A 25,786-nucleotide genomic window follows, 5' to 3' on the forward strand; every position below is an offset into this window, starting at 1 on the left:
CTTCAGTTAGTGCTAAATACGGCTGCTAGAATCCTGACTAGAACCAAAAAATTTGATCATATTACTCCAGTGCTAGCCTCCCTACACTGGCTTCCTGTTAAGGCAAGGGCTGATTTCAAGGTTTTACTGCTAACCTACAAAGCATTACATGGGCTTGCTCCTACCTATCTTTCCGATTTGGTCCTGCCGTACATACTTACACGTACGCTACGGTCACAAGACGCAGGCCTCCTAATTGTCCCTAGAATTTCTAAGCAAACGGCTGGAGGTAGGGCTTTCTCCTATAGAGCTCCATTTTTATGGAATGGTCTGCCTACCAATGTGAGAGACACAGACTCAGTCTCAACCTTTAAGTCTTTACTGAAGACTTATCTCTTCAGTAGGTCCTATGATTAAGTATAGTCTGGCCCAGGAGTGTGAAGAGGAACGGAAAGGCTGGAGCAACGAACCGCCAGTGCTGTCTCTGCCTTGCCGGTTCCCCTCTTTCCACTGGGATTCTCTGCCTCTAACCCTTTTACAGGGGCTGAGTCACTGGCCTACTGGTGTTCTTCCATGCCGTCCATGGGAGGGGTGCGTCACTTGAGTGGGTTGAGTCACTGACGTGGTCTTCCTGTCTGGGTTGGCGCCCCCCCCCCTTGGGTTGTGCCATGGCGGAGATCGTTGTGGGCTATACTCAGCCTTGTCTTAGGACGGTAAGTTGGTGGTTGGAGACATCCCTCTAGTGGTGTGGGGGCTGTGCTTTGGCAAAGTGGGTGGGGTTATATCCTGCCTGTTTGGCCCTGTCCGGGGGTATCATCGGATGGGGCCACAGTGTCTTCTGATCCCTCCTGTCTCAGCCTCCAGTATTTATGCTGCAGTAGTTTATGTGTCGGGGGGCTAGGGTCAGTCTGTTACATCTGGAGTATTTCTCTTGTCTTATCCGGTGTCCTGTGTGTATTTAAATATGCTCTCTCTAATTCTCTCTTTCTCTCTTTCTGTCTTTCTCTCGGAGGACCTGAGCCCTAGGACCATGCCTCAGGACTACCTGGTATGATGACTCCTTGCTGTCCCCAGTCCACCTGGCCGTGCTGCTGCTCCAGTTTCAACTGTTCTGCCTGCGGCTATGGAACCCTGACCTGTTCACCGGACGTGCTTGTTGCACCCTCGACAACTACTATGATTATTATTATTTGACCATGCTGGTCATTTATGAACATTTTAACATTTTAACATTTTGACCATGTTCTGTTATAATATCCACCCTGCACAGCCAGAAGAGGACTGGCCACCCCTCATAGCCTGGTTCCTCTCTAGGTTTCTTCCTAGGTTTTTGGCCTTTCTAGGGAGTTTTTCCTAGGGAGTTTTTCCTAGCCACCGTGCTTCTTTCACATGCTTTGCTTGCTGTTTGGGGTTTTAGGCTGGGTTTCTGTACAGCACTTTGAGAATATCAGTTGATGTACGAAGGGCTATATAAAAATACATTTGATTTGATTTGATGTCCCAGATGTGCTCAATTGGTTTCAGGTCTGGGGAACGGGCGGGCCAGTCCATAGCATCAATGCCTTCCTCTTGCAGGAACTGCTGACACACTCCAGCCACATGAGGTCTAGCATTGTCTTGCATTAGGAGGAACCCAGGGCCAACCGCACCAGCATATGGTCTCACAAGGGGTCTGAGGATCTCATCTCGGTACCTAATGGCAGTCAGGCTACCTCTGGCGAGCACATGGAGGGCTGTGCGGCCCCCCAAAGAAATGCCACCCCACACCATGACTGACCCACCGCCAAACCGGTCATGCTGGAGGATGTTGCAGGCAGCAGAATGTTCTCCACGGCGTCTCCAGACTCTGTCACGTCTGTCACATGCTCAGTGTGAACCTTCTTTCATCTGTGAAGAGCACAGGGCGCCAGTGGCGAATTTGCCAATCTTGGTGTTCTCTGGCAAATGCCAAACGTCCTGCACGGTGTTGGGCTGTAAGCACAACCCCCACCTGTGGACGTCGGGCCCTCATACCACCCTCATGGAGTCTGTTTCTGACCGTTTGAGCAGACACATGCACATTTGTGGCCTGCTGGCGGTCATTTTGCAGGGCTCTGGCAGTGCTCCTCCTTGCACAAAGGCGGAGGTAGCGGTCCTGCTGCTGTGTTGTTGCCCTCCTACGGCCTCCTCCACGTCTCCTGATGTACTGGCCTGACTCCTGGTAGCGCCTCCATGCTCTGGACACTACGCTGACAGACACAGCAAACCTTCTTGCCACAGCTCGCATTGATGTGCCATCCTGGATGAGCTGCACTACCTAAGCCACTTGTGTGGGTTGTAGACTCCGTCTCATGCTACCACTAGAGTGAAAGCACCGCCAGCATTCAAAAGTGACCAAAACATCAGCCAGGAAGTATAGAAACTGAGAAGTGGTCTGTGGTCCCCACCTGCAGAACCACTCCTTTATTGGGGGTGTCTTGCTAATTGCCTATAATTTCCACCTGTTGTCTATTCCATTTGCACAACAGCATGTGAAATTTATTGTCAATCAGTGTTGCTTCCTAAGTGGACAGTTTGATTTCACAGAAGTGTGATTGACTTGGAGTTACATTGTGTTGTTTAAGTGTTCCCTTTATTTTTTTGAGCAGTGTATATTTCTAGTCAGATTATCAATATTTACTGATGTGTGATTTCCCCGTTTCCACGGTGATTACATTAGATAGCATCATCAGTTTGGGTATTATATCAGAAACCATTTCCTGAAAGATGGTAGCTGGGGTTTGCATGCCAAAAAGGCACCTTATTCCCTATATAGTGCACTACTGTTGACCAGAGCCCTATTCCCTATATAGTGCACTACTGTTGACCAGAGCCCTATTCCCTATATATAACACTACTGTTGACCAGAGCCCTATTCCCTATATAGTGCACTACTTTAGACCAGAGCCCTATTCCCTATATATAACACTACTGTTGACCAGAGCCCTATTCCCTATATAGAGCACTACTGTTGACCAGAGCCCTATTCCCTATATAGAACACTACTGTTGACCAGAGCCCTATTCCCTATATAGTGCACTACTGTTGACCAGAGCGCTATTCCCTATATAGTGCACTACTGTTGACAAGAGCGCTATTCCCTGTAGAGTGCACTACTTTAGACCAGAGCCCTATTCCCTATATAGAACACTACTGTTGACCAGAGCCCTATTCCCTATATAGTGCACTACTGTTGACCAGAGTCCTATTCCCTATATAGAACACTACTGTTGACCAGAGCCCTATTCCCTATATATAACACCACTGTTGACCAGAGCCCTATTCCCTATATAGAGCACTACTGTTGACCAGAGCCCTATTCCCTATATAGAGTAGGGTTCCACTTGGGACACAGCTGAGTGAAGGTCATCTGTGGACTCAGAGGTGAACGTGAGGTTTCTGTGGTGGGGTTAACGTACACAGACAGCCCTGCAGAGCTACTATCACCCTGTCTAATTGTCATGTAATGGTTTCATGTAGAGACAAAGTGTCTGCAACACGTCTGTGGTTGGAAACTAAACCCCTGAATACACAACCACAGCTGTGTTTAACTAGGGCTAGAGGACAACACGCTAGGGGACAACACGCTCGGGGACAACACGCTAGGGGACAACACGCTAGGGGACAACACGCTAGAGGACAACACGCTCAAGGACAACACGCTCAAGGACAACACGCTAGGGGACAACACGCTAGGGGACAACAGGCTCGAGGACAACACGCTAGGGGACAACACGCTAGGGGACAACACGCTAGAGGACAACATGCTAGGGGACAACACGCTAGAGGACAACACGCTAGGGGACAACATGAGGCCTGGAATAGGCAGGAGGCTGATGATCATGGCATTGTTTATTTATTCGTTACTTATTTTAAATTGTATGATATATTATCTTATGTCGTTCTCATCTTTAACCGTTCTGTACTTTTTCATGTATTTTATGTTTTGTGTGGACCCCAGGAAGAGGACCCCAGGAAGTGTAGCTGCTGCATGTTCAGTAGTTAATGGACCCCAGGAAGAGTAGCTGCTGCATATTCAGTAGTTAATGGACCCCAGGAAGAATAGCTGCTGCATGTTCAGTAGTTAATGAACCCCAGGAAGAGTAGCTGCTGCATGTTCAGTAGTTAATGAACCCCAGGAAGAGTAGCTGCTGCATGTCCAGGAGTTAATGGACCCCAGGAAGAGTAGCTGCTGCATGTCCAGTAGTTAATGGACCCCTGGAAGAGTAGCTGCTGCATGTTCAGTGGTTAACGGGGATCCTAATAAACTACAGGAATAGGCTTACGCAGCATAGAAGAAGAATTCCGAAAAGTCATTCTATTTCTGTGGCATTTACATCCTGATATACACTGCTCAAAAAAATTATGGGAACACTTAAACACAATGTAACTCCAAGTCAATCACACTTCTGTGAAATCAAACTGTCCACTTAGGAAGCAACACTGATTGACAATCATTTTCACATGCTGTTGTGCAAATGGAATAGACAACAGGTGGAAATTATAGGCAATTAGCAAGACACCCCCAATAAAGGAGTGGTTCTGCAGGTGGGGACCACAGACCACTTCTCAGTTCCTATGCTTCCTGGCTGATGTTTTGGTCACTTTTGAATGCTGGCGGTGCTTTCACTCTAGTGGTAGCATGAGACGGAGTCTACAACCCACACAAGTGGCTTAGGTAGTGCAGCTCATCCAGGATGGCACATCAATGCGAGCTGTGGCAAGAAGGTTTGCTGTGTCTGTCAGCTTAGAATCCAGAGCATGGAGGCGCTACCAGGAGACAGGCCAGTACATCAGGAGACGTGGAGGAGGCCGTAGGAGGGCAACAACACAGCAGCAGGACCGCTACCTCCGCCTTTGTGCAAGGAGGAGCAGGAGAAGCACTGCCAGAGCCCTGCAAAATGACCTCCAGCAGGCTACAAATGTGCATGTGTCTGCTCAAACGGTCAGAAACAGACACCATGAGGGTGGTATGAGGGCCCGACGTCCACAGGTGGGGGTTGTGCTTACAGCCCAACACCGTGCAGGACGTTTGGCATTTGCCAGAGAACACCAAGACCAGATTACTAGAGGGGTGGGGGCTAGATACAACAACCTAATTTCACCAGATTACTAGAGGGGTGGGGGCTAGATACAACAACCTAATTTCACCAGATTACTAGAGGGGTGGGGGCTAGATACAACAACCTAATTTCACCAGATTACTAGAGGGGTGGGGGCTAGATACAACAACCTAATTTCACCAGATTATTAGAGGGGTGGGGGCTAGATACAACAACCTAATTTCACCAGATTATGAGAGGGGCGGTGGGCTAGATACAACTGAAGACAAGAGTGTAGTCCTTTTACATTTGTTAATAAAGCACACATTTAATTTTTAAAGTACAAATAGATTGGCACAGTAAAAAAAAATGTCATCCTAAAAATATAGGCAACCTTCGCTGAACTGAATAAAGGTCAGCGAAGGTTGTTTTGTATTGTATAGACGGAGCCATTCAGCGGCCTTCAGGACTCTCCTGGATCCACACCCAGATACATAAACAGATCAGGAGGCAGCCATTTTGTCAAGTCCTCATCGGTCTGTCAACTATGGGATATTGAAAAAGGTGGAGAGAGAGCTAGAGAACAGATCAGGAGGCAGCCATTTTGTCAAGTCCTCATCGGTCTGTCAACTATGGGATATTGTAAAAGGTGGAGAGAGAGCTAGAGAAAGAGAGCTAGATGGCCAGATAAATACCAGCTGCCTGCTCCTTGTCAATGCTGCCATTCATATGTACCAAAAAAAGTGTGAGCGACATTGTGGCAGTGCAGTCCAGACAAGACCACCGGGATGTGGACTGGAGAGTCTGCTTCACACTATATAGGGCCAAACCGAGCCGAGCTGTACTGGGCTGGATCCACCATGCAGTAGATCCTGTATCATGGTTGCTGTAGCTAACAGCGCTGAAAGGAGACAACGTGAAAAGAAACTACCCGAGACAGCAAGGTTCAGAATCAGATCGGGGGGGGGGCCCTATTGTGTGAATCAGACAGAAGACTGACTGACTCACTTGGGCTTAGTCTCTGCGTCTGTGACCTGGCGGATGAAGATGGTGTCCTCAGGGTGGCCGATGTCTCCCTGCTCTTGCATGTAGGAGGAGGCGATGGCCAGCGTAGAGCCGTCGTTACTGAAGGCCAGGGAGGCGATCGACGTGGGGTAACGATGAAACTGACACAGACGCTTTTTGTTGAAAGGATCCCAGATGTTCACGAAGCCGTCTGAACCACCTGGTAGAAGAAGGACAGAGAGGGTTTCAAAAGGTCAACGGTGGAACGCTGGAGATTTATCTACAGAGAAGTTAGAGTTTACAAGATTATAATCTTGAGGCTAATCACTCATCAAGTGTTCCCTTGAGTGTAACCATGGCGATATTAATCCAATAGGTCACATTTTTTACATTTTAGTCATTCAGCAGACGCTCTTATCCAGAGCGACTTACAGTAGTGAATGCATACATTTCATAGATTTTTTTCTCCGTACTGGTCCCCCGTGGGAATCGAACCCACAACCCTGGCGTTGCACACACCATGCTCTACCAACTGAGCCACACATGATAATAGACCATAATAGACCATAACACAGCAGGAAATTAAAAAAAAATCAACCTTCAGAGATACTTGTTTTATATTCTGGTTCAATAATTGTTCTTGTTTTTAAATTGTAGTTGAACATTTCAAAAGCAGTCTAAATGACGAATGACTACTGAGTTGTATTATTAGTGACAATAGAAAGTATCCCACCTGTGGCGAAGGTGTTGTGAACACTGTGGAAGGAGATGGCGTTGACGGGATAGACCTGTTCTATCCCGTTCTCCTTCAGACGGTGGCACTTGAAGGCATACTTCTTCTTCTGCACCTCTTGGCTGGGGTCCAGGTACTCCACAGCAACACGTCCTTCTATGGAGCTCAGGACATAGCCCTTCAAACAGACAGACATCTGGTCTCGCCGTCAGACAGAGACAGACAGACAGACAGACATCTGGTCTCGCCGTCAGACAGAGACAGACAGACATCTGGTCTCGCCGTCAGACAGAGACAGACAGACAGACAGACACAGACAGACATCTGGTCTCGCCGTCAGACAGAGACAGACAGACAGACAGACAGACATCTGGTCTCGCCGTCAGACAGACATCTGGTCTCGCCGTCAGACAGACATCTGGTCTCGCCGTCAGACAGACATCTGGTCTCGCCGTCAGACAGACATCTGGTCTCGCCGTCAGACAGACATCTGGTCTCGCCGTCAGACAGACATCTGGTCTCGCCGTCAGACAGACATCTGGTCTCGCCGTCAGACAGACATCTGGTCTCGCCGTCAGACAGACATCTGGTCTCGCCGTCAGACAGACAACGATGTGTGGTCGTGTCTGGCTCAGCTGATTAGAGTGTGGCACTAGCAATGCCAATGTCATGGGTTCAAGTCCAGCAAGGGGGATCACATAGGTCTACTAAAACATGTATGACGTCACCGTACGTCGCTGTGAATAAAAGCACCATCTAAGTGACGTTTAGTATTATGATATGACGTCACCTTCTACCCAGCCCACAGACGTGTGACGGTTAGACCAGGGGTTCTCCAACCTCTCCTCAGGACCCCCGACAGTTCCATGTATTTTAACTATCCTACAGCTAACTCACCTGATTCAACTAATCATCAAGCCCTTTCACTAGGTCAATCAGGTGAGATAGTTCAGGGATTCAACTAAAATAGTGAAAGGTCTAGGGGTCCCAAGGAGAGGTTAGAGAAGCACTGAGCTAGACTAGAGGTTTACCTGTTTACTGGAGAAGGCCCTGATGGCTCGTATCTGAGCTAGACTAGAGGTTTACCTGTTTGTTAGGGAAGGCCCTGATGGCTCGTGTCTGGTACTGAGCTAGACTAGAGATTTACCTGTTTGTTAGGGAAGGCCCTGATGGCTCGTATCTGAGCTAGACTAGAGGTTTACCTGTTTGTTAGGGAAGACCCTGATGGCTCGTGTCTGGTACTGAGCTAGACTAGAGGTTTACCTGTTTGTTAGGGAAGGCCCTGATGGCTCGTATCTGAGCTAGACTAGAGGTTTACCTGTTTGTTAGGGAAGGCCCTGATGGCTCGTATCTGAGCTAGACTAGAGGTTTACCTGTTTGTTAGGGAAGGCCCTGATGGCTCGTGTCTGGTACTGAGCTAGACTAGAGGTTTACCTGTTTGTTAGGGAAGGCCCTGATGGCTCGTATCTGAGCCAGACTAGAGGTTTACCTGTTTGTTAGGGAAGGCCCTGATGGCTCGTGTCTGGTACTGAGCTAGACTAGAGGTTTACCTGTTTGTTAGGGAAGGCCCTGATGGCTCGTGTCTGGTATTTCAGACTGGACTCTCTCCTCTGCTGGACATAACCCATATTCCTCAGGTCCCAGACCAACACCCTTCTCCCTGCTGTCCCCACTATCAGACGGTCACCAGCCACAGAGAGGGTGTACACCTTCGTTAAAAGAGACAAATACATGAGAACAGTCTTAAAATGTGTGTATCACAATCAATTTCTCTCAATGTCCATATGCCAGTAAGTATGTCCATTCTCACCAAAAACAAGACTATAAATATATTTTTTAACTTCAAATCAGAATTGAAAATGAGGTCACTGTGTGCTTTGGTCTTTATGAATGTAAACATATAAAAGTTTGCCCAGGAATGTTTCATGCAGAGTTTTGTTAGCTCTACCTTTTCAGGTTGTGTGAAGGTGCCAGCGTTGCAGGGGGTTCTAGGATCCCACAGCCTGACTGACCTGTCCCAGCTACCCGTTACCATGACGTTGACCTCTGGACAGTATTCCACACAGCGAATGGGGGCGTCGTGTGTCCCAACTATTGTATCTACACAAGGGAGAAAATATAGGACCGTTAAAAAAAAAAACACTGTTCATCTAACATTAACAGGAAGCACACAATTCAGTGGTGATATAGACAGGCACACCTTGATCTGTATTCAAGTCGTGGGTTTTCAACTGCGTGTCCAAGCCTCCGCTCCAAGCATGTGTAGGGTCCTACAAGAGAAGAGATATCTGACTCAAACATATTCCTTAACCAGGGGGGGGCCACACCATTTTGACTTACATTTTACATTATTTGTAGAAATGTACTTTAACAATATTGTCAAAGTAGACAACTCTGCATTTAAAAAATGGAGTAACTGATTACTATGGAATGCTTATGACAACAACAAAAAAGAGAACTTGTTTACATAGAAAGCACAATCCAGCACAGGTGCCAGGTGTGAATACTTGATCCTCATGGAGTTGCCTCCCACATCGTAGAGCCGGACAGTACAGTCCCAAGAGGACACTAGAAGGAACTGGCCTGTACTGGGGCTGAACTTAACAGCAGAGATACTGTCCTCTGGGCCCTGGTTCAGTTTGTACTCGTTCGAGCCAGTCATCTGCAAGGAGAGAACAGATACCACAGCTATTAGGTCATACTGGGATTCTGTAGGAAGGTAGGGAGTTTTCCTGCAGAGTAGTTCACCCCTGAAGTAGATGGAGAAAGCCGGGATGTATCTATTGAAAACCATAACATGCCAGGTATAATGCTTAGCTTGTTAGCTAAGCAGCCATACTTGTGTTGGCGAATTAAACAAACCAGCCAACACGTTTTATTTTTGATTTTATTTCCCCTTTATTTAACCAGGTAGGCAAGTTGAGAACAAGTTCTCATTTACAACTGCGACCTGGCCAAGATAAAGCAAAGCAGTTCGACACATATAACAACAGAGTTACACATGGAGTAAAACAAACATACAGTCAATAATACAGTAGAAAAATAAGTCTATATACAATGTGAGCAAATGAGGTGAGATAAGGGAGGTAAAGGCAAAAAGGCCATGGTGGCAAAGTAAATACAATATAGCAAGTAAAACACTGGAATGGTAGATTTGTAGAAGAAAGTGCAAAGTAGAAATAATGGGGTGCAAAGGAGCAAAATAAATAAATACAGTATGGGATGAGGTAGGTAGATTGGATGGGCTGTTTACAGATGGGCTATGTACAGGTGCAGTGATCTGTGAGCTGCTCTGACAGCTGGTGCTTAAAGCTAGTGAGGGAGATATGTGTCTCCAGCTTCAGAGATTTTTGCAGTTCGTTCCAGTCATTGGCAGCAGAGAACTGGAAGGAAAGACGGCCAAAGGAGGAATTGGCTTTGGGGGTGACCAGAGAGATATACCTGCTGGAGCGCGTGCTACAGGTGGGTGCTGCTATGGTGACCAGTGAGCGGAGATAAGGGGGGACATTACCTAGCAGGGTCTTGTAGATGACCTGGAGCCAGTGGGTTTGGCGACGAGTATGAAGCGAGGGCCAGACAACGAGAGCGTACAGGTCGCAGTGGTGGGTAGTATCCAGTTTGTTGAGTAGGGTATTGGAGGCTATTTTGTAAATGACATCGCCGAAGTCGAGGATTGGTAGGATGGTCAGTTTTACGAGGGTATGTTTGGCAGCATGAGTGAAGGATGCTTTGTTGCGAAATAGGAAGCCAATTCTAGATTTAACTTTGGATTGGAGATGTTTGATGTGAGTCTGGAAGGAGAGTTTACAGTCTAACCAGACACCTAGGTATTTGTAGTTGTCCACATATTCTAAGTCAGAAACGTCCAGAGTAGTGATGCTAGACGGGCAGACAGGTGTAGGCAGCGATCGGTTGAAGAGCATGCATTTAGTTTTACATGTAACGCAACATGACCTGTAAAGTTTTTATACACGAGAACGTTACAGTCCTGGAAATTCAAGAACACGAAGTGGGTGTGCTGAAAACCTAGCAAGTTAGCAAGCTAACTTAGTTGTGTGGGTAGGGAAGGCTAGCTAATGTGATTAACTAGCTAGCATACGTAATTGGCTAACTAGTTGGTCCGCAGTAGCTAGCCAACTTGGTCTCAACTACTTGCACATTGGCTAACGTTAGCTAATCAGCTGTTTTCTATCGGGTAACATTGGTTAACCTTAGCTAATCAGCTGTTTTCTATCGGGTAACATTGGTTAACATTAGCAGCTAACTAGCAAGCGTGGATGGTGAAAGCAGGCCAACCCTCGCCGGTTAGCTAGCTAGCTAGCTGGCTGGCTAGCCGTTTGCAAGCTAACTCGACAGCTATAGCTTGATAATGCTTTAGCTAGATTGTTTTTGTCAATCAACTAAGATTTTGTTTTTTAAACTCACCGTTCTTGGTTTGCGCTGAAGCACCTCCTTGGGTATAAAATTGGACAAATCACTCGTTGTTTATTTTATAGACTAATATGTTTGGTTTCCTCGTCCCTCTCCGCTGTAGACAGTCCGCAGCAGCGTTGCTACACGAGTGAATTGATTGGTCAGAACGAATAACCAACTTTCCCGCCTGGCTCGTGATTCTTTGAAAAGTTCTCTTCCGTTGTCGAGTCCATGGGTCATGTGACATGGGACATAACAATATCTTAAAACCGTTGACAACTCCGTGTCGTTTTTTTTAAAGGTATTGTTAAATAAAATGTTAACTATTTGGTTGTTATATCAAAACCTCTTGAAGAACATAGTCAGGCCTACAAATGTCAAATTATTCCATTGCGCAAATGTTCCATCGTTAAAGTTATATAGTAAAATAACTGCTTGCTTTTCACGATCAGTAAACGTTAATAATCATGTAATTTCGGATACGTAGGGTAGCCTCACGATATATCTCAATATTGGCCGCCATTAATTTGATATTTAAGATATATAAAATAAAATTGAACAAGTATGAGTGGGTTTAGATTAATTTCCTATATTTTGTGGGCTCTGCCTGTCAATCTGCAGAATGGCGCATTTGCCATGGCACTTCATGCCCCGTGTACACTAGCAGAAGAAGCGGCGCGGTGAAACACCGCTTCCCATTCATTTTCAATGGAATGAAAGCTGTGAGGGCGGTGCGAACATGGCATGGGAGGCGGTGCGAACATGGCATGGGAGGCGGTGAAAAATATAAACTTTTCACAAATTTATGCAAATCACCAGTGGCGACCGCTGGGCGATGACCAATCATATCTGGGCGATGACCAATCATATCGAGTGGCTCCCTTGACAAATTTGATGCTATGTGACCCAAGGCTGGAGACTTTCTTCAGCAAAGATGGCTGACAAAAATACCAGGATGGAAGCAAATGTGATTATAATGTCATAACGAATCATGCAAAAAAATGTACAGTTGAGAGGAATATGTTAGTTAATATAGAGACAAACGATTACGCATATTTTTTTTATTTATTATTAAGTTAATTTACGAAAATTGTGATTTAGCAAGCTAGCTGACTAACTAACATTAGCCAGCCAGCAGGCTAGCTTTATGGGTGTGGTGACACTAGTATGAAATTGTAATTCTGGTTGTTTCATGTTTTAGGGACTCCTGAATCAACCGATAGCATACCAGGCAGTCATCTTGTGAAACAGTGGATGTAAAGAATCTATCTAGCTGAAGCATTTACTGCAAATTGAGTGTACAATTTTGTAAGCTTGCCTTGCTGATTTTTGCCATGCAATGCAGATAGATGAAATAACATAGCTAGCTAACTATTTTCTTGCTTATTGTGCAGTGGAGGATAAAGGTACCTGGATGTGTAGCTCGCTATGTAGCCGATCTGTGTATGGACCTTAAAACGTTTGGTATACATATTAGTTCAGCACCCACGTAGCTATGAACCTCAGCTATCATAGCCAGTTGTATCAACTTCAAAACAGCCTGAATGACACTAATGAAGCCTATGGATTGAGTACAATATAATTTCACTTTGTGCCAAGGATGCAAGTCGTATATACATGTAGTTATTACCATGCATGAGATCCCCACATTGTAGCCTGTACATTTAATATATTCACTGATCATGGGCCTCCCGAGTGGCGCAGTGGTCTAAGAGATTCTGGGTTCGAGTCTAGGCTCTGTCGCAGCCGGCCGCGACTGGGAGGCCCATGGGGCGGTGCGCAATTGGCCCAGCGTCGTCCAGGTTAGGGAGGGTTTGGCCGGCAGGGATATCCTTGTCTCATCGCGCACTAGTAACTTCTGTGACGGGCCAGGCGCAGTGCACGCTGACACATGTCGCCAGGTGTACGGTGTTTCCTCCGACACATTGGTGCGGATGGCTTCCGGTTTGGATGGGCGTTGTGTCAAGAAGCAGTGCGGCTTGGTTGGATTGTGTTTCGGAGGACGCACGGCTCTCGACCTTCGCCTCTCCCGAGTCCGTACGGGAGTTGCAGCGATGAGACAAGACTGTAACTACCAATTAGATACCACAAAATTGGGGAGAAAAAAGGGGTGAAAAATTTAAAATATATATAATAATAATAAATATTCACTGATCATGTACTCTACCTTGGCAAATAAAGGTGCAGTTCAGGTATGAATGTCTTTGAGATCATTTTTCAGTCATATCCAATACCAGGAGTATCAAATTCCAGTCTTTGAATGATGCCGTGTCTTCAATGCATGTATGTATTACAATTATACACTTCAACAGTGTTTACCAATCTTGGTCCTGGGATATCAATGGTTACACATGATTTAACTAGTTAAAGGCCGATTTGTAATTCATATATACAGAAATATAATTAAAAAATCAGCACACTACACTTCTTATGCATCATGTAAATACTCTAACAACAGGTCATCTCAATATCTAATTTCCTTCATCTGCATGGATCTGATAAACACAGGATAGGTGTGGTATTTCATCAAATGAGACTTAATTTCAACCAGTAGAGAATTTGAAATGCTTTATTGAAAGAATTTCATTATCCAAGTGTTATAAATACATGCATTATAAATATTATAATTGGAATATTATATTATAAATGTAAGTTTTATCTTTACTTCAATGCACATCTATATTGTGCATTATAAAAACAGAGGAAGAAAGAGGAGGTGGTGAGAGAGGTGTAAAAGACAGAAAGGGAAAGAGGTAAGAACATAGGAGCAGGGAAGGCAGCAAATGATTAATGAATCACAGTGCTACCTAAATATTCTCTCAGTTCATCACAATTACATAATAGTGTCTCTCGTCAGACCGAAGGTTATCTTCAAGCAGGTGAGGTGGCGATGACAGGACTGGGGGTTGGCATCCTCACATCAAATCATACCTGCAGACGAGAGACAAGATGGAATTAGCATGTTTCACCCTTGTTTTTTAAAATATATTTTATTCTAACACATTTTATTCATATTTTATTCTAAATATATTTTATTCTATCTCTTTAATAATACTTCCTGTATAATATAAACTGACCTTGGATCATTAACTCTGGGACTAACTACATCTCTATCTGTATTTCAATGTAAAATGGGATGGGGCCACAGTGTCTTCTGATCCCTCCTGTCTCAGCCTCCAGTATTTATGTTGCAGTAGTTTATGTGTCGGGGGGCTAGGGTCAGTCTGTTACATCTGGAGTATTTCTCTTGTCTTATCCGGTGTCCTGTGTGAATTTAAATATGCTCTCTCTAATTCTCTCTCTCTTTCTCTCGGAGGACCTGAGCCCTAGGACCATGCCTCAGGACTACCTGGCATGATGACTCCTTGCTGTCCCCAGTCCACCTGGCCGTGCTGCTGCTCCAGTTTCAACTGTTCTGCCTGCGGCTATGGAACCCTGACCTGTTCACCGGACGTGCTTGTTGCACCCTCGACAACTACTATGATTATTATTATTTGACCATGCTGGTCATTTATGAACATTTTAACATCTTGACCATGTTCTGTTATAATATCCACCCGGCACAGCCAGAAGAGGACTGGCCACCCCTCATAGCCTGATTCCTCTCTAGGTTTCTTCCTAGCATTTTGGCCTTTCTAGGGAGTTTTTCCTAGGGAGTTTTTCCTAGCCACCGTGCTTCTTTCACATGCATTGCTTTCTGTTTGGGGTTTTAGGCTGGGTTTCTGTACAGCACTTTGAGATATCAGCTGATGTACGAAGGGCTATATAAATAAATTTGATTTGATTTAAAAGCATCTCTTTCATAATACTTCCTGTATAATATAAACTGACCTTGGATCATTAACTCTGGGACTAACTACATCTCTATCTGTATTTCAATGTAAAAGCATCTCTTTCACAATACTTCCTGTATAATATAAACTGACCTTGGATCATTAACTCTGGGACTAACTACATCTCTATCTGTATATCAATGTAAAAGCATCTCTTTCATAATACTTCCTGTTGGCCTGACCAAGTGACCTCTCACCTCTGATCATGCTGTGCCCTCTATATGTCAGCCAGTTCAGATGCAGGAGGGGTTCACGAACCACAGCTGATATAACCTAGAGGATTTAAGGAAAAGAAGGATGAAGTGAAGGAGAGAGACTGTTATTTAGAAAATAAGGTAGTTAAAGTGACAGTGTTCAACAGTAATCTATGTGTGTGGCCTCACCTGGTGTCCACACCACACTAAGTGGCTGCAGAGTACTTTATGCTGGAAAAACATGCACAGACACACGAGGACAAACAATACAGCGCAGTTATAGAAATAATGAAGTGTCTTACTATTCTCCATGGTTGGCCCTCTTGCCTATTCTTTGAAGGTGGAAGGAGCCACAGTTATACGCCTGAGCCTGCTTACTGCACAACACAACACAATCCATCAATCAGATTGATACATGACTGTGTAGGTATGGGTTATAGGGTGTCTAATTGTTTCAATATGGGTGACTTAAAATAGCCTGTATTGTTTTTGTACAGACATCACACCCTTACCTAAACAGCACCCTCACCTGAGAAGTAGAAATCAAAGGGAGAGAAACTGTGAATTGAATAACTGCAGTTGACATAGCTCAGTAAATGGAAGAATACTCTTATTGCAATGTGAATAGCTCTTAAAAGAGCCTTTGGTTGTGCATAGTGTAGTCTATGGTGTTGCCAGGGAACAGCACCCTCTTCGAAGAAGTAGGAGGTGAAGATCTCTTGCACACGGATTGCCTCTCTTGCTACGTTGTTGGACCCCATCCTTGAAACATCCTGCAGAGCAGCAGACTTCTACTCTGGCACGCGGCGGCGAGCTGCAGATCCCCTCCTGGTCCTCCTGTCCATCCTCATGAAGTTATGCAGGACACAGGTAGCCTTCACACACATCTGAATTCCTCCAGGAGGAAGTCCCAGATGGCCCTGGTCACCCAACCTTGCAGTGCCCTACACGTAACTGTAGGGAATAGTTTTGAAGGAATCACCAGTTACAAGGTGTCTGTAGGAATATGGAAGATAATGTCATTATTTGACTGTTACATCACCAGGTCATTGCGGATTACTAAAGTATAATATCCCTGATAACAAATAATGGTAACATTGGATAGATGCATGTACACACACATGTGCATGTGACAATAGCAAGATCATATCAAGGATAGCATCACAAATGAATACAGGACCAGGACTGAGAGCCACTACTCTTCAGTGGGACCTCTTCATCTGCTTGACAGGCTTTCACAGCTCTATGTATCTGAGGACAGAAAACCTCACAAGATACAGACTTCATTATAGTCAAATGGACTGCACTAAATATTATGTTGCTATTATCTCTGTCCTCATTTCTATTATCTCTGTCCTCACTTCCAGGGACAGGAACTAGACAAAAGTACTTGGTCTATCCAGAATAGCCTACTCTCTCACTGACAGTTGGGGCTGCTATCCTGTCACCGTCCTCCATAGCTGTTAGCTAGCTACCTACAAATGCATTTAGAGTTATTTTTACAGTGATAAATACATCAAGATAGCTAGCGAATATGAAGTTATGTAGGTGGTGATATTTAATTCAATTAGCTAGCTATCTATACAGTATGTAAAGTTGGCTAGATAGCTAGTTAGCCATGTTAGCAGCTCATTTGAGTTAGCCTGCACTGTAGCTAGTTAGCTAATAATACATTTTTTTTTTTTTTTACATTTTCAAAATATATTTACCTTCTTGAATAGCTTCTCCCAGACATGTGGACGATTGGAAACAGGGCAGTGAAGTTTGTTTGTCACCAGAGCGTTTTAGAGCATATTACTATTTACCAATTGAATAACTGGTCTTCCCTGTGGCTCAGTTGGTAGAGCATGGTGTTTGCAATGCCAGCATGGTGTGTGCAACGCCAGGGTTGTGGGTTCAATTCCCACAGGGGGCCAGTACAAAAATAAAATGTATGAAATGTATGCACTCACTACTGTAAGTTGCTCTGGATAAGAGTGTCTGCTAAATGACTAAAATGTAACTAGACCTTCCTACAAACTTGCTCTGCTGGATTCTTGACCCACAATCAAACTGTGCTGCCAACAAGCGAGCCTCTCTCTGTGGCCTAACCGGCACACGGTCATGTACCGCTTGTTAGTGAAAACGAGCCATAATGACTGATTATGTTTACTTTGCAAGATACCGGTAGAAACTTTGTACAGTTGGCTAAACATATACTGGTAAGTAAACCTAGTGTCATTTTTTTTTCTAAAACCAATGTAGGCCTACCTAGAGAAATTAGCTGACATGATCTCCATTTCAATATTGTTTTTAAGAGTGTTTCATTAGGATTTCTGCTGACAAGATAGGCTACATTAATTGATTGATTGACCACGTAAAATTGGCTAGCTAGCTAATAACAAATCAATGTCAATTTGTTTTATTTTTTATTTAACCTTGATTTAACTAGGAAAGTCAATTAAGAACAAATTCTTATTTATATAGGACAAAACTCACATCACGACAAGAGAGACAACACTACTAAAAGAGAGACCTAAGACAACAATATAGCATAGCAGCAACACATGACACCACAGCATGGTAGAAACACAACATGGTAGAAACACAACATGGTAGCAGAACATGGTAGAAAAACAAAACAGGATACAAACATTGTTGGTCCCAGACAACAGCACAAAGGTCAAGAAGGTAGAGACAACAATACATCACTCAAATCAGCCACAACGGTCAGTAAGAGTGTCCATGATTGAGTCTTGGAATGAAGAAATGGAGATAAAACTGTCCAGTTTGAGTGTTTGTTGCAGCTCGTTCCAGTCGCTAGCAGCAGCGAACTGAAAAGAGGAGCGACCCAGGGATGTGAGTGTTTTGGGGACCTATAACAGGATGTGACTGGCAGAAAGGGTGTTAACAAGCTAACTTTCAGGGGATAGACTAGATGGCTACATCCAAATATTGTTTGATTTGCTTTCCGTGATGACAAAGTAGTCCGACAACTTTACCAGGACGAGGACTTGCCGATACTAAGCTTTTTCCAAAAGCCTCATCTCTGATGAAGCAAACTAAATGATGTTGTTTGCTTAGCTACATATCAAATGGATAGGTGCCTTCACCTACCTTAAATTACATGATCATTGATGTTTACTGATCACTAAAAGCATGCAGTTACCCGCTGTATGATAGAGCTACATGTGCGCAATTGTTTTGTATGGTATAATCCGGAAGTGTGCAGTTCTGACTATCCTCAATAGGTGATGATATTAAAACCAAATAGTTATAACATGTATTTCACAATCCCTTGAAAATGGCACGTAGTTGTCAATGATTTTACCGGAGCTGGTGGTCCCCTTGCCCCCCAACATATAGGTTTTCCTAGCCACCGTGCTTCTACGCCTGCATTGCTTGCTGTTTGGGGTTTTAGGCTGGGTCTCGGTACAGCACTTTGAGACATCAGCTGATGTAAGAAAGGCTTTATAAATAAATTTGATTTGATTCGTGACGTTTTATTTAAAGCGACCAATGTGCGCATTTTCCCACCGGAGATGTTGTTTCCATCAAACTGACTTTTTGCCTGATGATATTTGTTGGAAAGGAGCATCAATCTAGTCACCTTGCACTTTCACCACCCTGTGAAGTTCATAATTTATTTATTTAATCTGCAGCCTAATAAACTGCCTGCTGTCCTGGGTCAAAATGGGAGGACTACACAGCATATTGCGTGACTTCAAGTTTACTTCGATAGAATGGTTATTATATCAATATTTGCGCATAAAGGCATTTCCACCGCTATTTCTCATCATAATTAATTTTACCGACACAAAAAGATGACACCGTGTCGAACGAACACAATTTCTGTCGGCATTTATACCATTTTACCGGCATTTTATGTTTTCATCAGCCCGTTCGTGACATTTTTCACGCGTCAGGTAAATCACCCATTGAAGTGGTCCACACACACATTTTCAATGTAACATTTTCTCACGTTTGCGACTTTTGTTATGAAATTTGTAGCTCATAAAAACTGTATTGTTTCATGATAGGACGGGACTGAATGAAGTGACCTACCGGTATTGCCTTATTTTAGGCTATACTCTTAGAAAAACAGGTTCTGGATAGAACCATAAAGGCGATATATGCTTGCTTCATATATGGCACCGCTTAAAGTTCTATATAGAACCGAAATTGGTTACAGAACCCTATATGGAATCCCATATAGAACACTATATGGAACCCACGGGTTCTATATGGAACCATACAGTATATGAAGCAAGCAATATAATCATTTTTGTTTCGATCCAGAACGTTTTCTAAGAATCTAGAGAAGAAAAAACACTTAGAGGCAGTGGAAGGATATGTAGATATTTTTGGTAAGGTTATTTATCATCCGGTGTGTTGTAATAAAATAGGCCTATGGCACCGCCTAATAACGGCAATATAAATAGTTTGTCATTTAAATGAATTAGGCTACAAAAGGCTATCAGGCAATCATTCTATTCAATTTTATTATAAAAATTGTACAAAGGTAAAGCTTGCATGTTGCTCCCGGGATAACATAGAGGTGTAGGGAAAGTCATTGATCCAGGGACAGGAATCCGTAGCCGGAAATTGTCTTTGAAGAAGAACGGCATCCCAACCAGAGTTTGTGCGGATGATGCGTGAGCCATGTTCACCGCCTCTATCTCCGCAGAAAGCAGACGTTTCCACTTGTTCCTCCGATTCTGGAACCACGTTTTCACCTGTATCTCTGTCAACTGGAGACTGGAGGCGAGACTAGCTCGTTCTGTACTGCTGAGGTAACGTTTCATGTCAAACGTCGATTCTAGTTGGTAAACCTGACTCCGTGAGAATACGGTCCGAGACTTCTTTCTGGATGATTTGGAGGTTTTGTCGTCGTCAATATGACCATTTTCTTCTGAAATAGCAGGTGATGTTTGGTTGTAGTATCTCTCGTCACCTTCTTTATAATCATGAAAAAGTTGATGTCTCTTCACCATCTCTTGCCCCAGAATTAGTCTGTTTTTGTCACCTAAAATAGTGCAAGCACGGTAATCAATCCAAATGTTTATAAAAAAAACCTTGGCTACCTTGTTATTGTGTTAAAAACACAGCATAATTTAAAATCAATCAAGTAACGTTTTTTCTTCTTTCATCAAGCAGTTTAAAATAATATTTTTTTTTATCAGTAGCCGAAAAATCTCGAATAAACTTCTAATAAACAAAGAAATAAAACAAATGCTATAGCCTGTCATTCTTTATCATCATATCTTATATCATTCAATAGTAATAATAATATAGGTTTATAATAATGTGTCATTGTTATCAGAATAACAATCAACTAGGCTATCCCCCCAAAAAATAAAACACAATTTATAAAGCATTTTCACTTACTTAGACGAGAAAGTGTGAGCTCGTTGAGATCATAGCGTGGTTTCTTTACTCCGGGTGAAAGGTAGAAGTCTGGAGAATCCTCTCCACCGCTGAATCCTTCTGAAGACACTGAGCGCATGCGTTGTCTCTGCAGCAGCCCGGCGCTGGAGCTGGAATGAAAACTGTCCCTGTGCGCGTCCTCGGAACCACTTCCAAGAATTGACTGAATAGTAAAATTGGAAACTGAGGTAAGTGATACTTTACTGCCACTGTCTTGAGATTTCTTCATTCTTATAAACATTTAGAACCTTTAATAACTTCAGGCAATAAATGTGAACCCGTTGGATATTTGTTTTTGTTGAGAAGCGGGTTTGTTCTCCTTCTGCAAAGTTATGTCTGAATTCCCCGAGTACCATCACTCCCATACAACGTTCAGCGATAGGTAGGATTATCATGGACCAATCACAAGCTGGGAAGAGACCCGGTCATTTTAAACCGTGTTGGAGAGAGACACACGCACCAAATGCGCTCCCCAACCCAACTCAGTCTGCAACAAATGAACGATCTGCACACCTGACGTTTGCCCAAAGTTCCACAGTCAATATTTGAATATTACAAATGCAAATGGACTTCAAGATCAAACGTTGTAGCCATATAAACTCAATTTTTAATTTCCACTATTTCGTGCTGTATTATAGCCACTAATTGGAGATCAATTATTGTTTGTCACAAATTAGTGTTGCTGATTTTGTTGTGCTTATTCCTTACAGAGATGTGAAACCAAGCCTTAATCCTCTCAGACGGATTCGAAAAGGGCAATGTAGGCCTAGTTTCTGTCTGAAAATATTGGCCTTTGGCGATTTCACCATTCTGTTCTTGAAAATAGCGGAATAAATGAAATGTAATTTATTTTGTGAAGACATCTCTTAATCTTTAGGCCTATCTATATATAGCCTATGGGCCCAAATTCAAGATATTATTGAAATATGTGTTTTGATATAAGTAATGTTGACATCATTTATTGTTTTGTCCAGAGTCATATCCCACTGAGCACACACTGGCTGAATCAACGTTGTTTCCACGTCATTTTCAACGAAATTACGTTGAACCAACGTGGAATAGACGTATGTGCCCAGTAGGATGATATCTCTCGGATGAGTCATCCACTGACAATAAAGAAATATAATTAGCTAAAAATCTATTATATTCTATTATTTTATTCATTAAATGCGTGCTATGCTTTTTTGGTGTCTGTAAGTTAAAGCCTTCAAATTGTATTGATGAATTCCAAATCCCTTAAATGAATAATGACATATAAAATGTTTCCCCAAAGGAGCGCTATGTTTATAACTCTAAAATGAATCTAAATGCAAAGAGGACTGAACATGCTGTATTTGATAGGAAACATACATCCAACGTATAAATCCCACGTTTTATTAAAAGGTATAGATGAAAACATGTATGCATGTTTCTAAATAAATTCGGTGTAGTCGGGAACTTATTTCACGATTTATTCAGCAATGTAAAAAAAAAGTCTCCATGTTTTGGCCATTTGGTGAAACTCATCACGGATTTTTTTTTACATTTTTTAAATTACATTTCTAATTGACAGCAAGTAAAAATCTGTGATAACATTGTGAGACGTATAGCGTATGATTGTCCATACATAAGAACATATGATTTGTCCTCAATGTTTGCTCTATAAAACAATATAGGTCAAAGTAGTCGCTGTTTTTCCAGCTGTGAGCCATATACCGTGTACGTGAGCCGAACAGTAGAACTATTACACATAAAACGGCTATACATGATGAAATATTAAACTTTACTTAGGATTTGTTCTAATCTCATACAAAACATCGATGTAATTCATTGTAAAATGACTTAGGCTACATGGAGACATAGACCTATATTTTTCCACCCTGTTTAAAAGAAAAATCATATAAAACCCATCAGTTAAATCAAAGCGATATCAATACCAAATGGGAAAATGTTCAGATTACATTGGACGCACAACAATTGAATATGAAATCATTTGAATAGGAGGAAATATTTCAGTTTTGGACATGGAAATACAAATAATTATAATAATAATAAATACAACAGTTGTCATAAATAGACCTGTACAATATACAAAGCCTTTTTACCACCATTCCAACACCAACTATTTTCATAGATTTTAAAAAAATAGGCCTAATATATGTTTGTTATACATAGGTTACAATACAGAAATATCAACACAGTAAATGAGTCTCTCAAACTGGTCTTAGCAGCGGCACGGATGTGACTAGAGGGTGTGAATAGTACACTTGATGGGGGAATGTTAATAGAGACTGACTGACTGACACGTTCCCAGCGCTCCCGGTTTCCGAGCCGGTGTTCTCATGGTACAATATGGGTACACGGACTATCCTCTGGGCTGCGGCGTGGCTCACATTGGCCGCTTCGAGTTCAGCAGCCAACTGTCTTTTCCACTTATTTCTCCTGTTCTGGAACCAGATTTTCACCTGGGTCTCTGTGAGGTGTAAAGATGCCGCCAGGCCTGCCCGTTCTGAGCTACTGAGGTACCGTTTCATATCAAACGTTGATTCCAAACGAAATACTTGACTCCTTGAAAAGACTGTGCGCGTTTTCTTTTTCCGACACGTTTTTTTATCCGAGTTCTCGTCTTTAATTTTCCTCCAGTCATCCACCAACTCTTTTTCCTTCTTTGGTTCTTCATCCCCATCACTCTCCTCCAGAACGATATCATTAATATTTTGGTTTTTCTCGTCCTTTTTGTCGTCCGGGTCGGGTGATTTTCGTAGCAGCTCCGGTGTGTCTCGGTCCCCGCCTGTTGATGGTGTCTCTCTCACGATGGCCTTCTCAAACCCTGAACGAAATAAACGACAAAATGTTTATCATTCATTGAAAACATTATTGCAACCATAAAATAAACATAAAATTACTTTTTTTTACCACTATATTTATCATTTCGATTAAACTCTTCCAAGTAAATGTTTCATAAGGACCCGAATCGCCTGGTGAGTCAAATTGAGGCATTAGGCCTAATTGTTGGGGGACATTTTGGAATATTCGGTTGAAGATTCAAGACAATATGAAGGTTATTTTAGACATAGTTCACCTGTACATTTACTCATTAGTCTGAATATTATTCCAAATGAGGATTATTGCGAATAACAAGTATTATAGCAGCATAATGTATTTGAAAATATGTTGTAGCCTTATTTAATCCGTTATAACCAAAACATTGAGGTATTGTAATGTGTAACATGTATAAAGAGATTGAATGTATGGTATGAATCTACCTCCAGTCCTGTATAGATGCTGTCCCGATGTGCCAAGCGCGTACGGATACCACCACGCTGACGCTCCTTCCAAATAGTGCGCCGATAATCCAAATCTCTGGGCTGGGATGTCAAAACTAGGAAAAGTTAAATCACCTATCCGAGAGAGAGAGAAACCTCCTTCCAATAGTCCTTTGGTGGTGGCAAGCAGCGTCTTCGGTTTGGAAGGTTTACTGTCGAAGTTGAGCAGGTTGTTGATAGAGAAAGGTGAGTCTTTAGCGGACGGACGGGTCTCCTGCGCCGTCTCTGCCATCGCCTGTGAATGTTTATTGTCCATTTGAATGACTCACAGCAAACAGCAAGAGGAATAGTTGGAAGATATTGTTGGTTTATTCCGGTTACCCAAGCGTGGCGTTTCAGTCAAATATAGGCCTGTTTTTCTGACTGTTAGAATGCTTTGAGAATAAAAAAATAAATAAAAAATTAAAAGTGCGAAAATGTATGCACTCACTACTGTAAATCACTCTGGATAAGAGCGTCTGCTAGATGACTAAAATGTAAAATGTTGCATAAATCTTCATGCAGGTCTGTCCTGGAACGATCGCAGCAATGATCAATGCGTCAGACTTGCACCGCATTCTACTAACGATTACATAAAACTGTTAAACACGCACAGTCCTGGACGATCGGGCATGTCGGCTACAATGGCAAGTGGGATTTGAGATGAAACTGGGAGCAGTGGAAGGGAGGGGACAGGAGGACAAGAATAGGTAGGGTAGATCTACGGGGGAGAAGAGAAGTCCAGAGGAAGGGAGGGAGGGGACAGGAGCAGGAGAATAGCTAGAGTAGGTCTACGGGGGAGAAGAGAAGTCCAGAGGAAGGGAGGGAGGGGACAGGAGCAGGAGAATAGGTAGGGTAGATCTACGGGGAAAAGAGAAGTCCAGAGGAAGGGAGGGAGGGGACAGGAGCAGGAGAATAGGTAGAGTAGACCTGCTGTGCGGGATCCTTGGGATGTCCCCTATTGACATTTAAAATGGTTAGGGTAGGGCTTAAGTATAGGGTTTAGGGTAGGAACGTCCCAAGGATCTATTTTTGCACTGACCGACAAGTCCACCCAGACTGTGTGCCCCCGAGCTCCAGGCTAAATGGGATGTGCGTGTTGTTGGCCATGTAGTCCAATTAGAAAGTAGATGGGTTATGTACTCAGACGTGACTAACAATGACTTCCTGTCAAACAGGCATTTAATAAGGAAACACATTTCCAAATTGGTTGTAAATGGACAGGTCTATTCATTAGCGGTGCATGTACACCATCAACAGGGTGAAACTGTAAGTCCTTATTGATGGGTGAATGGGGGCTTTTTAATAGATGCTGACAGTTAATTAATCACTAAATGGGGTGCTTTAACCTGCATGATCACCTTTTGGTGCCTGAATGATGACAATGAGGTGCGCATTTTTATTTTCCAGCAAAAAAAACATGTTTTTATTTATCTTACAAGTCAAGTGTAAATGATTTATAATCAGAGATGTAAATACATGTATAAACCAGTGATTTGTTTAGTGAGTTTTATCCCTCTTTAATGAAGCCAAACGTCTGGTATGAACAAACAAACTAAAATATTTGTGTACACTATGTCATGATACAACAGAAGTTTCACTCAGAATATAATCTGATTTACAGAGAGGAAGTCCTGTAGGCAATCATTACCCAAATCAACCTTATTCTAACCATGTGGCGGGGGGTGGGGGGACAACACTCTGCCATGTGAACCATCTCTTTCAAACATTGAAATCTCATTTAATTCATATCCCCATATTACATAATAGTTTATTGGTGTGAGAGAGGACCGACCTGTTAGTCACAATCATATGGAAGCAAGGAGAAATTGGGTTTCGATGAGACACTGGTTTACAAGTGCTGATACAAGCAGGGAGA

General features: G+C 43.1%; 3 protein-coding genes and 1 long non-coding RNA gene across 4 annotated transcripts in view; 1 reads left to right on the forward strand and 3 right to left on the reverse strand.

Moving 5' to 3' along the window:
- Positions 1-5,060: 5,060 nt before the first annotated feature.
- On the reverse strand, positions 5,061-11,344 carry LOC106575478 (mitotic checkpoint protein BUB3). Its single transcript, XM_014151992.3, has 7 exons — positions 11,203-11,344; positions 9,245-9,439; positions 8,978-9,047; positions 8,726-8,877; positions 8,328-8,486; positions 6,778-6,955; positions 5,061-6,264 (listed from the first exon to the last, which is right to left on the reverse strand). The coding sequence occupies exons 2-7, from the start codon at positions 9,437-9,439 to the stop codon at positions 6,044-6,046; spliced, it is 975 nt and encodes a 324-aa protein (XP_014007467.3). The 5' UTR covers positions 11,203-11,344; the 3' UTR covers positions 5,061-6,043.
- Positions 11,345-11,419: 75 nt separating this feature from the next.
- LOC145882988 (uncharacterized) lies at positions 11,420-14,981 on the forward strand. The gene is made up of 2 exons (XR_014394565.1): positions 11,420-11,491; positions 14,507-14,981. It is a non-coding gene; the product is annotated as an uncharacterized LOC145882988 (long non-coding RNA).
- Positions 14,982-19,673: 4,692 nt separating this feature from the next.
- On the reverse strand, positions 19,674-20,934 carry LOC106575494 (homeobox protein HMX2). The gene is made up of 2 exons (XM_014152010.2): positions 20,585-20,934; positions 19,674-20,222 (listed from the first exon to the last, which is right to left on the reverse strand). The coding sequence occupies exons 1-2, from the start codon at positions 20,862-20,864 to the stop codon at positions 19,687-19,689; spliced, it is 816 nt and encodes a 271-aa protein (XP_014007485.1). The 5' UTR covers positions 20,865-20,934; the 3' UTR covers positions 19,674-19,686.
- Positions 20,935-22,060: 1,126 nt separating this feature from the next.
- Positions 22,061-25,786, reverse strand: part of LOC106575477 (homeobox protein HMX3) — a 4,430-nt gene continuing 704 nt past the window's right edge. The window contains exons 1-2 of the mRNA XM_014151990.3: positions 23,869-25,786; positions 22,061-23,432 (exon numbers count right to left, since the gene is read on the reverse strand). The exon at positions 23,869-25,786 is cut by the window's right edge and continues 704 nt beyond it. Of these exons, the coding sequence (XP_014007465.1) occupies positions 22,816-23,432; positions 23,869-24,184 (933 nt within the window). The 5' untranslated portion in view covers positions 24,185-25,786 and the 3' untranslated portion in view covers positions 22,061-22,815. The remainder of the gene's footprint in view (positions 23,433-23,868) is intronic.

This window comes from Salmo salar, chromosome 01 (assembly GCF_965601325.2).
Source record: "Salmo salar chromosome 01, fSalSal1, whole genome shotgun sequence".
Classification (NCBI taxonomy): domain Eukaryota; kingdom Metazoa; phylum Chordata; class Actinopteri; order Salmoniformes; family Salmonidae; genus Salmo; species Salmo salar.

What these genes read in the sequence shown, in the direction of transcription:
- LOC106575478 (XM_014151992.3), bottom strand. Translation starts at nt 9,439, where the DNA reads ATGACTGGCTCGAACGAGTACAAACTGAACCAGGGCCCAGAGGACAGT. An exon ending in TGCTGGATTGTGCTTTCTAT is followed by an intron (nt 9,048 to 9,244) that starts GTAAACAAGTTC and finishes CTTCTCTTGTAG; the next exon opens with GACCCTACACATGCTTGGAG. An exon ending in CGACTTGAATACAGATCAAG is followed by an intron (nt 8,878 to 8,977) that starts GTGTGCCTGTCT and finishes TCCCTTGTGTAG; the next exon opens with ATACAATAGTTGGGACACAC.
- LOC106575494 (XM_014152010.2), bottom strand. Translation starts at nt 20,864, where the DNA reads ATGTTTATAAGAATGAAGAAATCTCAAGACAGTGGCAGTAAAGTATCA. An exon ending in GCTCACACTTTCTCGTCTAA is followed by an intron (nt 20,223 to 20,584) that starts GTAAGTGAAAAT and finishes GCACTATTTTAG; the next exon opens with GTGACAAAAACAGACTAATT.